At 48.6% G+C, this 14,462-nt stretch overlaps 1 protein-coding gene across 6 annotated transcripts in view; it reads left to right on the top strand.

Annotated features, from left to right (window-relative positions):
• The first annotated feature begins 9,591 nt into the window (after positions 1–9,591).
• PLEKHG4B (pleckstrin homology and RhoGEF domain containing G4B) overlaps positions 9,592–14,462 on the top strand; it is a 59,125-nt gene continuing 54,254 nt past the window's right edge. For all 6 annotated transcript variants that reach the window (XR_007476148.1, XR_007476147.1, XR_007476150.1 and 3 more), the window contains exon 1: positions 9,592–9,688. Coding sequence is in view for 2 of the 6 variants with exons in the window: in XM_049707085.1 (XP_049563042.1) it covers positions 9,638–9,688 (51 nt within the window). In the remaining 4 variants the exon portion in view is untranslated. The remainder of the gene's footprint in view (positions 9,689–14,462) is intronic.

The following is a 14,462-nucleotide window of genomic DNA, read 5'->3' as shown; positions in this document are numbered from 1 at the left end:
ATGCTTTATCTCAGTGGTCTTAGAATTCTAATCGTTATTGAAATTTCAAATGCCAATAGTTTGAGGAAAAAACATGTAAACACGGCAGCAAAACTTTTAAACAAATGCAGCTCTTTTCTTGTTGTACTTTAGTAAAACTTTCAGCTGCTTCACACAGGCACTTGTTGATCATCCTTGCTTTCCTACTTTGTCCACAGCAAGCAATTGTTTAAGTGTTTCTGGAAAAGAAGAATCAGGTACTCAGGACATGGGGATTTCCCCTCAGGGCTGTGTGGACAGGGCTGCCAGGGAGACAAACGCTCTCCCCTCACAGCCAGCGGCCAGCATGCTTGGTGACCCGTGAACAGGGTCGGCAGCTGGCCCCTTGTCGAGGGCACATGGGCTCAAAAGGAAAGTCCCGTGCTGGGTCCAAGAAGAGTCCATCTTTGTGCCGCTGTGTCCCTGAGTGGCCGTCACATCCGTTTGGCAGGGCTGCTCTGTGATGTTTGGTGACCGTGGACATATTTCCCGTTATCATATTCTTTGCTATAATCTATTGGAACAACAAGGGATTGAAACAAAACGAAATGAATTTTCCACTTTTTAAATGTAAGTGAGGTCTGTAAAACGAAAACTATGAAAAGTTTAAATGTTCTACAAACAAGCTATTGAAGAGTTCACAACAAATCTGGGTCACTGAACATGTTCAAAATGTCTATCTAAGACTTCTAAATGAACAAACAACAGAACCTAAAAGCTCAAACACTAAAAGCTAACGGCAGCTGTGGCCACAGCCTGCCAGGGCTGGAGCCCTGTCACCCATCCCACACCCGGACACTTCCTATTTCCTGCTGTGGACAGCCAGCAGATAGCCACGGGCCTCCCCCCAGGGCCGCCCAAGGCCACACTGGCCGGGTCCCCAGCCCCTCCCCGACTCTCTTCTGGGTCACACTGGCTCTTGGCAGGCTCGGAACGCACTGCGCTCATCCTGCCTCGGGGACACCCTGCCGGCTGCTCTTTCTGCGAGGTGGGCCTGGCCTCTGACCTCTGGGCGGTGAGCCGCTCTCTCCCTTCAGCCTGACGTGGACCCCAGCCCCACTCCCTCCTGTCTCCTCCTGGTGCTCTCACAACTTGTTTAGTCCTTTCTTTGGTTGGGGCCTCTCTCTCACTGGGACTGGAGGCCTCTGAGGGCAGGGCTTGCATCTGCCTGTGACCAACTCAGAACCCAAAGAAGAGCAGGTGCACAGGAGAGGCGACTGGGCCCACAAGCGCCTCCCTCGTCTCCTTGCTGCTTCCCTGGAAGGCAGACCTCATGGCCCCCACACCCACTCCCCAAGTACACTTCCCCTCTGTCTACCACTCTCTGCATTTCCTTTACCTTGGGAAATAAGGGGTGAAAAATTCACAGCACAGATGGGGCGAGCCGCCCGACGCAGAGGAGCCCTGGGGCCAGGAAGGAAGGGAGGCTGGGAAGAAGCCAGGTGGGTGTGACGGAGCCTACAGGGGGCGGGAGGTCCATGTGGGAAGGCACAAAGAACTGAACCGGGATGGCGCTGGCATCACCACGGTTTGCTGAGGTCTGCGTTGCCCTTGGTCAGTGCACACAGCTGCTCCGAGGAGTGCACCCAAGCTGGCCGCACAGGGTTTCCTCTGGCCTGAGGGTGGAGCTGTCATTGCAGGGAACTTCCACCACACCCCATACGTGTGCAGCCTCCCTCAAGGGGCTCCCTGGGCAGGAGCCCCGCACCGATGAGGGTGGCACGGGCTGCTCCTTTATGGAAGTCTCGTTTGATACACTCCCCACCCATCCTCTGCCTTCCCAAGACACACACCTGTTTCACATAAAATTGGTGTCTGTGGCCAGTATATTTCCCAAGATAATTTCTGATTACAGCTTAAAATGAAAGCCATAGCAAATGCAGACTAGAATAGAATTTTAAAGTTGAAAAGCAATTTGATCCGTAGCCCAGCCCTCGGCAGCTCCCATAGCAGAAACCCCAGACAGTGCAGCTCTCAATGAGCCTGGGGGTTCCTCATGCAACATCCCACACAGAGAAAAAGCAGATCTGGGCAGACGCTAGCACTGGATGCTCCTGGAATAAAACCTTGTGTGTCACTCCACGCACAATTTATGCTTTTAACCGCATGGGCGTGTGTTGGTAGCAGTCCCAGAGCATTACGGGTATTTCTAGGGTTACCTAAATGACACCATACCGTTCTGATCCTTTTGTAATTTGGTGTCTGTTTTACTCAACATTGCTTTTGAGGCTTCTCTGTGTTCATTCACTGTATGCGCTGTATTCCGCTGCACACAGGTCACAATTCGCTTTTCCATTCTCACGTTGATGCACTTAGGATGCCTCTGACCCTGAGCCCTTGTGGTGCTGGGTGAGGACTTGTGACTCCACTGCCCTCGCAGGCGTGAGCCTTGAGGCGATCTGCTGACGTGAATTCACTGCCACATCCGCCAACACTGAGCAAACAAAACACCTGGGGTTTTTTAATCTCAGTATTAAAAAATATGAAATATTTTAGCTTTATATTACATTTTAGAAAAAATATTTTTAACTTTAAATATTTTTAGGCCTTCAGTATTTTGCCAAATGACAGGTATGAAATGAAAGCTTGTTTACACTTGCATTTTCCTAATTACTAGAAAGAGTGAACATTTTTTGTTTCTTGAGCATTAGGGTTTAATGCCAACTTCAAGACTGACATTTTGAAATGCCAATTCATAATTTGCCGATTTTCCCATTATAAGTTTTCAGGAGCCCCTTATGTATTCTGTACTCTGATCACTAGTTGGCTATGACAGTTTCAAACACCTCCCATTTTATGGCTCACCTTTTAAATTTATCACCCAGCAGTATGAAATTTTAATGTAGTCAAATACATCAATCATTTTATTCATTGTCTGAGCTTTGTGCCTCATCATTTATTAAATACTTCCCTATTCCAAGTTTATAATGTTCTTCTTTTCTTTTTTAAGCTTTTGCTTCTCATATTTAGTTCTTCAGTTTATTTGCAATTTATTTTTACTGAGGTAAAATGCACATAACATAAAATTCACCATTTTAACCATTTTAAAGTGTACAATTCAGTGACATTTAGTACATTCAGAATGTCACACAACCATCACCACTCTCTAGCTCCAGAACATTTTCATCTCCCAAAAAGGAAACCTCATACCCATTTAGCAGTCGCTCCCCATCAGGCCCTCTCACCAGCCCCTGGCAAACAACCATTTGCTTTGGCTTTATTCGCTCTGCATGTCTCACACAAATAGAATCATACAATGTATGGCTTTTGTGCCTGCTTCTTTGAGTTAGCAAAATGTTTTTAAGGCTCATCCACGTTGTAGGGTGCATTCGAACTTCATTCCCTTCTACGGCTGAATAATAGTCCATTGTATGAATGGACCACATTTTGTTTACCATTCGTCTATGAACGACGGACTTTGGATTTTTTCCACCTTCTGGCTATTGTGAACAGGGCTGCTATGAACATCTGTGTACACATTTTTGTGTGACCTTATATTTCCATTTCTCTTGGGCATATACTCAGGAATGGAATTGCCGTGTTACATAGTGACTCTGTGTTTAACTTTTTGAGGAAATACCAGACTGTTTTCCATGCAGGCTGAACCACTTCACATTTCAAGGGCCGTGTACACTGATTCGAATTTCTCCACATCCTCAGCTACACTTATTATTCCCCCCTTTTTTATAGTCACCCCAGTGGGTGTGAAGTGGTATCTCATTATGGTTTTGATCTACATTTCCCTAATGACTGATGAGGCTGAACACCTTACCATGTACTTGTTGACCATCTGTATATCTTCTTTGGAGAAATGTCTATTTAAGTCCTTTGCACATTGTAAATGGGTCATTTGTCCCTGTTGTTTTTAGGAGCTCCTTATATATTCTGGATATTAATAATTTATAGAATACATAATTCACAAATATTTTCTCCCATTCTGTGAGTTGTCTTTTCACTTTCTTGACAATGTCCTTTGATGGACAAAAGTTCTTAATTTTGATGAAGTCCAATTTATATATTTTTTTCTTCTGTTGCTTGTGCTTTTGGTGTCAGTTTAAGAAACCACCACCAAATCCAAGGCCATTCAGATTTATCCCTGTATTTTTCTAAGAATTATACATGTATAACTGATTCACTTTGTTATAAAGCAGAAACTAACACACCATTGTAAAGCAATTATACTCCAATAAAGATGTAAAAAAAAAAAAGAATTTTATACCTTTAGTTCTTACATTTAGGTTTTTTGACCCATTTTTTTTCTTTCTTTCTTTCTTTTCTTTTTTTTTTTTTTTGGCCTCTTGGCTTATAGGATCTTAGTTCCCCGACCAGGGGTCGAATCCGGGCCCCGGCAGTAAATATGCCAACTCCTAACCACTGGACCGCCAGGGGATTCCCCCTTGACCCATTTTTTAGTTAATTTTTGTATATGGTACGAGATAAGGGCCCAAATTTATTATTTGGCATGTGTATATCCAATCTTCCCAGCATCACTTGTTGAAAAGACTGTCCTTACCCCACTAAATGTTCTTGGCACACTTGTTGAAAATTATTAGACCATATATGTAAGAGTTTATTTCTAGGCTCTCTGTTCTGTTCCATTGGTCTATATGTCTGTCCTTATGCCAGACATAGTAGTAAGTTTCAATAGTAAGTTTGTAGTAAGTTTCAAATTCAGGTTCTGTGAGTCTTCCAACTTTTTCTGTTTTTCAAGATTGTTTTTGCTATCAGTAGCCACTTGCATTTCCATGTGGATTTGAGGATCAGAGTTTCCATTTCTGTGAAAAAGCCTGCTGGAATTTTGATAGGAATTGTCTTGAATCTGTAGATCATTTTTGGGTAGTATTGACGTCTTGATGATGTTAACTCTTCCTATCCACGAACAACTGATGTCTTTCCATTTATTTAGGTCATCGTTAATTTCTTTCAGCAATGTTTTGTAGTTTTCAGCATACAACTCTTTCATCTCCTTGATTAGATATATTCCTAAGTATTTAATTCTTTTAGATGCTATATTAGTGGAATTAGTTTTTAAATTTCTCTTTTGGATTTTTCATTGATGGTGTACAGAAACACAGCTGATTCGTGTGTTGATTTTGTACCCTGCAACTTCGCTGAATTGTCTATTAGTTGTGGATTCTTTAGCCTTTTCTATATATATAGGATCATGTCACTGTGAATACAGACAATTTACCTCTTCCTTTCCAGTCTGAATGCCTTTTATTTCTTTTTGCTATCTGTAACAGCTCTTTCTGTTCTCTGTACTGGCTAGAAGTTCCAGTACAATGTTGAATAGAAGTACTAAAAGCATGCATCCTTGTCTGAGTCCTGATCTTATTAAGGAGCGAGCTTTCAGCCTTTCACCATTGTGTGTGTTGTTAACTGTGGGTTTTCCGTAAATACTGCTTAATCTGTTGAAGAATTTTCTCTCTAATCCTAGTTTTCTGAGAGCTTTTATCGTGAAAAGATGTTGGAATTTTTAAAATGCCTTTTCTGCATCAATCGAAATGATCCTTTTTTTCCCTTTGTTCTGTGAATGTGATGCGTTTCATTGATTGATTTTCTTAGGTTGAACCACCCTTGTATTCCTGGGATAAATTTCATTTGTTCATGGTGAATAATCTTTCTAATATACTATTGGATTCTATTTGCTACAATTTTATTGATCTTTTTGCATTTTTATTCATCAGAGATATTGGCCTGCAGGTTTCTTTTCTTGTTATGCTTTGGCTGCAGAGAATGAGCTGGGAAATATCCCCTCCTCTTCGGTTTTTTGGAAGAGTTTCAGAAGGAGGACCATCTGCTCTTGTGACGTCATGTTGCTCAGCTCAGCCCTGGTCCCTCTGCCCTTCTGTCTGCACATTTAGTTCCCTCATCTCTAAACATGCCTATGTGTGGATACTTCCAGATCTGATTTCCAACCTGACCTCCCCTCTCAGTGCCAAACTCACACAGCAATCCGTCCACTCAACACGTCTAACAGCATCTCAGTGTTAATGTGTCTTCTCCTCCCAAATCTGCTTCTCCCCCAGTCTCTCCCATCTCAGTAAATGGTATCACCTTCCACCTGCTGATCAGGCCCCAAATCCCTGAGCTGCTGTCTTGGTGCTGATTCTTAACTGCAGACAGCAGAATCCACTGTAGCTAATTTAAGCAGTACGGAAGATATCAGGTGGGATAAACAAGGTCCTACTGTACAGCACAGGGAACGTTCAATATCCTCAGATAAACCATCATGGAAAAGCATATGAAAAAGAATCACTTTGCTGTACAGCAGAAATTAACACAACATTGTAAATTAACGATATTTCCATTAAAAAAAAGAACATATCAGGTGGACTATACCATCTCTGAGAGGGTCAGGGAACCAGGAATAGCCAGAAACGTCAGCAACCTGGAGGAACTACGGATAATGCTATAGGATTGTGTTAGGAAAATCCCCACTGCCCTGTTCCCTTCTGCTCGACAACAGTGCTGCCAGGGACAAGACATGAACTGCCCCAGAGGAACCAATCACCTCCACTGCCAATCTGCTGAGACAGCCACTACTCCCGTGGCTCCTCTCACGTCTTATGTGGTGCACGGAAAAGCAAAAACAGGCACATCTGTAATGTCTGGGGCATGTGGTTTGGCGGTCTCCAGGGGAGCATGTGAAGCGTTTCGCAGAGGCCACGATCAGCTAATTCTCTGCCTGCCACCTTCCTCCTCAGCTTCTTTCTCCCTCACTCCCCAGAGCCAGAGATGGGTCACTCCTCTCAGCTCTCTCTGCCTTTACATAGATCCTGCTTTGACCATTTTTCACAACCTCTGGCATTCCTACCTTAAGCCAGCTCCCATCGCTCTCACCAGGATCCTGGCAGTGGGGCTTCCTGACCGTTCTTCCTGCCTCAGGCAGCTGTGGTGTCCACACTGCAGCCAGGTGAGATGTTTGGAATGTATCCGATAATGTTGCTTCCTCTCCAAACTCTCTCCACGGTGGTTTCCCACAACACTCAGAATAAAACAAAACTCATCACTAGGACTTACTCATCCCTTCAGCCTTTCCAGCCTTGTCTCCTCCGCATATGCGTGCCCTCATTCACCGTGCTCCTGGGTACACCGGCTTTCCTGCTGTCCCTCAAGCACACCAGATCTATTCCGGCCTCAGGGCCTTTACACAGGTGGCTCCTTCTGCCTGGAAATCACAAGCAGCTCCCTCCCTCCCTTTCTTCTGGTCCCTGAACAGTCTTCTCTGGCTTGACCATCTGCCTTATTCAGAGGTATTCTCTGTTCATTGGTTTATTGTCTCTCTCCATTGGAATGTCAGATCCCCAAGGGGCCTGACAGGTGCCATGCAGTGACTGGCCAGAAGTAGGTGACCAATAAATACCTTCTGAATAAACTGAGCCATTTCAATAGTCCCAGTTTTGGGGAAAACTTCTTAGAAGACATCCCTGACTCTATGGATACACAGCAAAGAAAGAATCAGATCCTTAGAAATTGCGGCTGGAGACGGCGCATGAGGACTCCTGGGCTTTCCCAGTGCAGGCCCAGCTTTGCCTAGATGCAACAGAGGCACAACCCCTATGGGCCCCAAAATCTCCGGTAAGAGTGAGATTCCAGAGCTGCACCCTAACCAGGCATCCAGGCCACTGCTGTCCTCCCCTGACGTCAGCTCCCGGATCCTGGAGGCGCTGAACAGGGACAATGTCCCCTGTTCTGGAGGCATGCCAACATAGCCCAGTTCTGGCCTGGCAGGTGCTTTGGGACCACAGAGATTTATGCAGCGCCTGTTTATGTCGAGGTTTATGTGGCTCCTGTTTCTGCAGTGTCATGGGCAGGTAAGGGGTGAGCAGAGGATGGGGCAGGGGGCCTCAGGGAGGTGCAGACAATGAGTAACACCCCAGCACTGAGACGGGGCTGAGTCTGCTTGGGCCCAGCGGGAAGGGCTGGAGGTTCCAGGAAGCAGAACAGAGGAGCCACAGAGGAATTCAAAGAACCGGTACTGGGTGAGGGGGCAGAACTCATCCCGCCGCCCTCAGCTCCTTTCACTCTGTACCTGAAGCCATGCAGCTCCAGCACAACTGAACTTTATCTCTAAATGAGGGCGTTTGTCCGCAGTGGGGGCACTGAGTCAGTGTCCCTGTTTCTAGTCGGGACACAGTACAGGACAGGGTGGGGAGACACGCCCCCCCGCCGAGGGGACGGGTTCCTCTCAGAACCCGGCTGCATCCCCAGCACACAGCAAGTGCTCCTCAAGCCAGAGCCCTACAGTCGCCTAGCTACAAGGAAGGCGTCTGTCTCCCCGGGCTGGGGCTGGAGGTGGGGGTACTTTGTTTCTGTAGGTTCTCCAGAAACCCAGGCATTCCAGTTGCAAAGCCAGTGAGAGCCTGTTCAACTGTCCGCGCGCCCGACTCCCCAAGGAGGGGAACGTGGCCTCTCGCTGAGGCCCAGAGGCTCACGAGTTCTGTTTACCCGTCAGAGAGTGTCCCATAAGCCAGGGAGCTCGCTTGGCGGGAAGAGAAGGCCGGTCCTTCCACACCGGCGGAAATCGGTCCGCTCCACCTACACCAGTGGAAATCAGGGTCCAGTTATCTTCACTAGTCTGTCTACACCGTTGCATGTCAGGTGTGAATCTATCTACACTGGGGGAAATCAAAATCCAATAGCGTTCACCAGCAGAAATCAGAGTCCAGTCTGTCTACACCCACGGAAACCGGGTGCAGCGCCACTGCCACTGGTCTGCGAACAAAATGGTAGGTCCCCAGGCTCTGCGAGAATAAAAGTCACAAAGAATTCCGCCCCCGCCCCTGCTCGGGGAGGGAGGAGCTCGCCCCCAGCCTTCCGCCCCTGCGGGGTCTTCTCCCAGGTGAGGGTGCGGCCCGAGGCACCTACAAGGCCGCCCACACCCCCGGGCTGAGACGCCCCCAACCTGCCTCGCCCAGCAGCCTCCGGGGATGAGACCCCCTCCAACACCCAGTCCCGGAGCCCCCGGGAGTGAGACCCCCCCCCCAACCTTCTCCCCGGAGCCCCCAGGGGAGAGACGACCCCTCCTACCTCGGAGTCCCCGGGGATGAAAGCCGCCCCAGCCTTCGCCCCGGAGCCCCTGGGGGTGAAAGGCCCCTTCCCCCCGCCCCTGCCGCGGTCCCGGGCCCCGCCCCTCCGCCCCACGGGTGAGGCGGGCAGGGGGCGCTGCCGGGAGGGTCCGCCTCTTCCCGCCCCGTAGCCCCCGGCGTGAGACCCCCTCCAACCTTTGCCCCGGAAGTCCCAGTGGTGGGACCCCCTCCCACTTTCGCCCCGGAGCCCCCGGGGGAGAGGCGGCCCTCCCCGTCCCCACGCGGTCCCGGGCCCCGCCCCTCCGCCCCACGGGTGAGGCGGGCAGGGGGCGCGGCCGGGAGGGTCCGCCTCTTCCCGCCCCGTAGCCCCCGGGGTGGGACCCCCTCCCACTTTCGTGCCGGAGCCCCTGGGGGAGAGGCGCCCCTCCCCGTCCCCCGAGGCCCCAGGCCCCGCCCCCGCCCCACCTGTGAGGCGGGCAGGGGGCGCGGCCGGGAGGGTCCGCCCCTAGCCCGCCGCCTTCCCACGCCCCGCGGGCGGGCCTTCCGAGCGCTGTCCTCCCCGCGGCCGGGACAAAGGCGGCGCCACCATGGCCCTCAGCGCGGCGCTCGGCCGGGGCGACCGGGGCTCGGGCAACAAGGTAGGGGACGGCCGGCGGCTGTGGGGAGGGTCCTGAGGCCGCGGCTGCGGCGGCGGGAGGGAGCTTTCACTTTTTCCGGTCACTTAAACGAAGGGTTAGCAAACTTTTCCCTTAACCTCATGAATATTTATGAGAGAAGTATGCTTTTCAAGACAGATTTGCATTCCTGGGGTGTGAAGGGAGTGCAGGGGAGGGGGCTAGGACAAAAAGACGCTTGTGAAGTTGTCGCCAACAATGAGAATGTTCCTGAGTTATTCATTACCTCAAAACTGGTGGGACAAACCAATGAACTTTGTGCACGAAGACAAAGAACTTTTACTTAAAAAATCCAGGATAGACTTATATTGGAAAGGCAGTCGATTTAAATAATGAACATTGCCTAGTAAAGAAGACAGTGATTTCAGGTCTAGAATAGTGTGGTGGAAGCTGTCTTGTTTTCTTCCTGTGAACTGCAAAAAGTGCGTCGGGTCTGTCTTTCCCTTTTTCCTGTGAACTAGATTACAGAGTGTTTTGGTACAGTAATTACACTCTACTCCTGTTACCCAACAGCATTTTCACTTTAAAAGTTTAGCTGGTACTTTCAGGTGTCTAATTAAGACTTAAAACACATAATTTAAAAAATAAGTTGAAGGTAGCTGAAACTGCATAATTAACAACTGAGCATCAAGTCGGCTTCAGCGTCCTGAAAAGAGATTTCAAAGTGGACAGAAGTGAGGTTTGGCTTCCTGACCCTAACCCTCCAGCTCCCAGGCTCTCTGCATCAGGAGGAACTTCGGAGGCCACCGTTTGCTCTCAGTGGACACCTTCAAATTCTAAGATGTTTGCATTCCTAGTGGAGCCACATCCCTGTACTGGAGGGCTGGGCATCCCCCACAGAGATAATGCACCCACTTCTGCTTCTGAGGAGATGCCCTGTTTTGATCTCATAGTTTGGCATCCAGTCTGCAAACAGGAGCAGTGGTCTGGGTTGGGATCACAAGTGGACTTGCCCAGGTGGGCCACAGAGAACAGAGCCCTGACCTTTCCAGGGGACTGGGGGCTTGGGTGCAGGTGACCTGTGGTTTTATCCCGTTAGAGGGGCCCCTGTGTAGGTCTAGTCTGAAATCGCCTTTGTGAAATGTGGACCTTTGTGTCTGTAGTTCATGAGCTTGGTGGTGGTCTCACCTGAATACTTTATTACTTGTAAAGCATCCCAAAAATGCTGGTCTAAGGAAAGAAAGTCGGCCTGAATTTGCCCCGAGACTCTGAGATGTGTGTTCACAGGTTGTATCATCCAGGCAAACACAGGAGACCCCAGACTCCCAGATCACGGCATTCTTTTAATGAGAATCATTCAAGCCCAGTTCCCATGCCTCCTCCTTCCAAACAGAACTAATGTGTCCTCTCTTTGTGCTTGAACAAAAATCAAGTCACTTAGAGCCACCCAGCCCTAACAGCCATCCTCCAGGACAGGGTACCCATTCTACAAATGGTGGAAAGCCAGGCTTCCGCACTTGACCTGTGGCTCCCAGCCAGGAAGCGGCCTGGAAGCGGTGGCTTTCCTCTCCACACGGCTGTGCCCGGGGCAGTGGTGCCTCTGCTCTGTATTGATCCTCCTGCCCTGTCAGAACAGGGCTTCTGTGCCCTGCTCGCCTCGGGATTGCAGCTTCTTTACCTGCATCCCTCTGCCCCTTACAGGGCCTGGCACTCAGCAGGTGTGCAGCGGCCAGTGCTCACTGGTCCAGCCAAGAAAAATGATCCCAGAGAGACAGTTGGTCTGACCTAAGAGCCCAGCACACTTCCGAAGGGGTCAGGAGGGTGGTGGGACAGAGGGGTGGGCTGCAAGGTGGCAAGTCCTGCCCTGAACCTGTTGGTCCTGAGAAGCCTTGGGAATCTGGGATCCTGTGAGCAGAAGGCATCCCACAATTGCCATTTACCCTACAAGGGGGTCAAGGAGGGCAGGTGCCTTGGGAGTGGAGAAGAGGCTCTGGACCTCCACCTGGTGCCCAGAGAACAGGCCTGGGGTGTTGGATTGAATGTGCACCCATATCCACCCGCTGTTATCTGTCAGCCTTTGGGCCGGTGGTTCAGCCTCTTGGAGTTTCAGTCTGTTCACTTACAGGATAACCTGTGGCCACCCACCTCTTGGAGCACCATAGCGTCTAATTTTAAAGTGGATGAGTTGATGCTTCTTGAAAGGAAACCCAGGTCATCACCGAGCTGAATGTTCCTGAGTTGAAGGCTGTCTCTGTCCTGATATCTGGGACAACTTTCCAGGTGTCTCAGTTCAAACCTGGGCCCAAATTCTCAAAGACAGAGCTTTCAGATACTTTTAGACAAGTGTCCAACCTTACAGAACTTTCCCCAAAAGTGAGAAAATCAGGTTGTGGAAAACTCACTTTGTGGTGAGTTTATTTTATATGACTTTAAAACTACTTATGTTTCTGAGACCTAGGATAGGGATTAAATCTAATGCCAACAACAGTTTGGGACAGGAATTAATTTGAAGTTCTGCACTAAAACTGTGCAAGTCTGCCAGGTAATGAGTATGTGCACCTCCCCTGGCGAAGTCTCACCTGCCTGCAGCCCCCCAACGTGGGACCCCCAACCCTGGTACGCGTTAGCCTCAGAAAGCTCCCCTGGGTCATGTGCCGCAGCCCCCTCCACAGTCCCCCGCCCCACAACGATTTGAACTGACATCACCCTATCCTGACTACCCTCAGTAGCCTGCTCCCCCAGGCAGCACCGGCTTTATTTCATTCCCCGTATTTCCCTGGTGCCTGGAGTAGTGCATGGCACACAGTAGGTGCTCAACAAGTATTTGTCACAAGGTGGCAACTGTATCCCCTCCTCTGAAGCTCACTGTCACTCCCCTGCCCAGTCGCAACCTCACGGGGCTACACAGATGCAGGGCTTGCCCGGTGACCTGAGCTAACACGATTCCTGAGATTTTTAAGAATAAAGTAACGGCCTCAGAGGGAGCAGCCAGGTTACAGCTGATTCTGGGAAGCTTTACTTGCCTGAGTGCAATCTAGTAAAGCAGGTTCAAGGCAAGTACAGAGAACAGCTTGGCAATACCTGGTGTGACATAATGAATGAACTTTGCATGTAGTTTTTGAGGTGGAGATGATAGTGCACGGTGCAGAAGAGAAGAAATGCCTGAATGAATTTTCAGTGAATGGAAAAGGCTGACCCTTCCCTTCATTGTCAAGTGGTTTGGAATTAGCTGCGGGCCATCAGGTGGCCTTGCCCGGAGAGTGAAGAGGTTGGAAAGAGTTTCTGAGAGCTCTTGGGCTCTGTCTCTGGCTAGAATGAGACACAGGGCAGTGTGGATGGAAGCAGTGGGCTTGGTGGTTAGGGATGCAGGCTATGTGGCCATAGTGGCTTGGGTTCAGTTCTGGTTCCCCCACTGAGTGGGTGGGCAGGTAAGCCCCTCAACCTCACCATCTTTAGAATGGGGAAGATAATAGTATTACGATGTTTTTAGAATACTGTCTAGCATACAGTAAGTGCTCAGTAAATGTTGGCTATTCTGTGACTGTGGTAGAGAGGAAGAGAGATTTTCATACAAATAAGAGAGAAAAACGATTGAGTTATAATATTTCCTTGAATCACTTAAGGCAAAATATTCATTGAAGTTATCTTTAAGGTATGTTGATGCTCAAAGATATCACCAGGGAAGAGGAGTTACAACTACAATTATGTGCTATTTTAACAATGTATTTGTGAATTTTTTAAAGAAATGCTTTGTGAAAGTGCCCAGATCAATAGGTCATGAGCTCCACTTGAGTTCAAGGGTCCCAGAGCTTTCCCTATGGATTATTCAAAGAGACTAAAGAAAAGGTAACTGGAAGAAGCATTTAGTCAGCCCAGAGTACCACGCTGGGTAAGGAATGAGCGTCAAACTGATTCTTGCCCATCCAGAGACGGCAACCCAGAGAATCACGGCGATGTGAACCGAGCAGACGAGCCTCAAAGCCCAGTATAAGCTCCCCCGAAAGCACATGTTTAAATAGGAGGAGCATGTGGAAGGGTTGTTGGGGGGACAGAGCAACAAAAGCCACATATGAGAAGGAAACTACCATCACAATTACTGGAAGGTACCAGAACTAATTCTTTAAAAAACAGCTGAGGTGAAATTCACATGACACAAATGTAGCCATTTTAAATCAAACAATCTGGCGGCATTTAGTACATTCACAATGCTGTGCAACCACCACCTCTGTCTAGTTCCAGAACATTCCTACAGCCCAAAGCAAAACCCCACACCCCTTAGGCAGCTTCTCCCATTCCACCCTCTGCTCAGCCCCTGGAACCACTAATGTGCTCTCTGTCTCTATGGATTTGTCTACTCTGAATATTCCATATAAGTGGAATCATAAAATATGTGACTTTTTTGTGTGTTAAAATACATATAGCATGAAATTTACCATTTTAACCATTTTTTAGTTCAGTGGTATTACATACATTCACATTGTTGTGCACCATCACCGCCGTCCATTCCCATGACTCCCTGGTCTTGTAAATCTGAAACTCTACACCTATTGAACAGTAACTCCTGACTCCGCCCTGCCCCCAGAGCCTGGCAACCACCATTCTACTTTCTGTCCTTATGATTGTGACTACACTAAGTACCACTGAGTGTAAGTGGAATCATACGGTATCTGTCTTTTTATGATTGGTTTACTGCACTGAACATAATGTCCTCAAGTTTCACCCATGTTGTATCATTATCAGAACTTCATTCCTTTTATGGCTGAATAATATTCCATTGTAGGGGACTTCCCTGGTGGCA

This window comes from Orcinus orca, chromosome 3, assembly GCF_937001465.1.
Source record: "Orcinus orca chromosome 3, mOrcOrc1.1, whole genome shotgun sequence".
NCBI lineage: Eukaryota > Metazoa > Chordata > Mammalia > Artiodactyla > Delphinidae > Orcinus > Orcinus orca.
The sequence above is the reverse complement of the archived record's forward strand: the minus strand, read 5'-3'. Positions and strand labels throughout refer to the sequence as shown.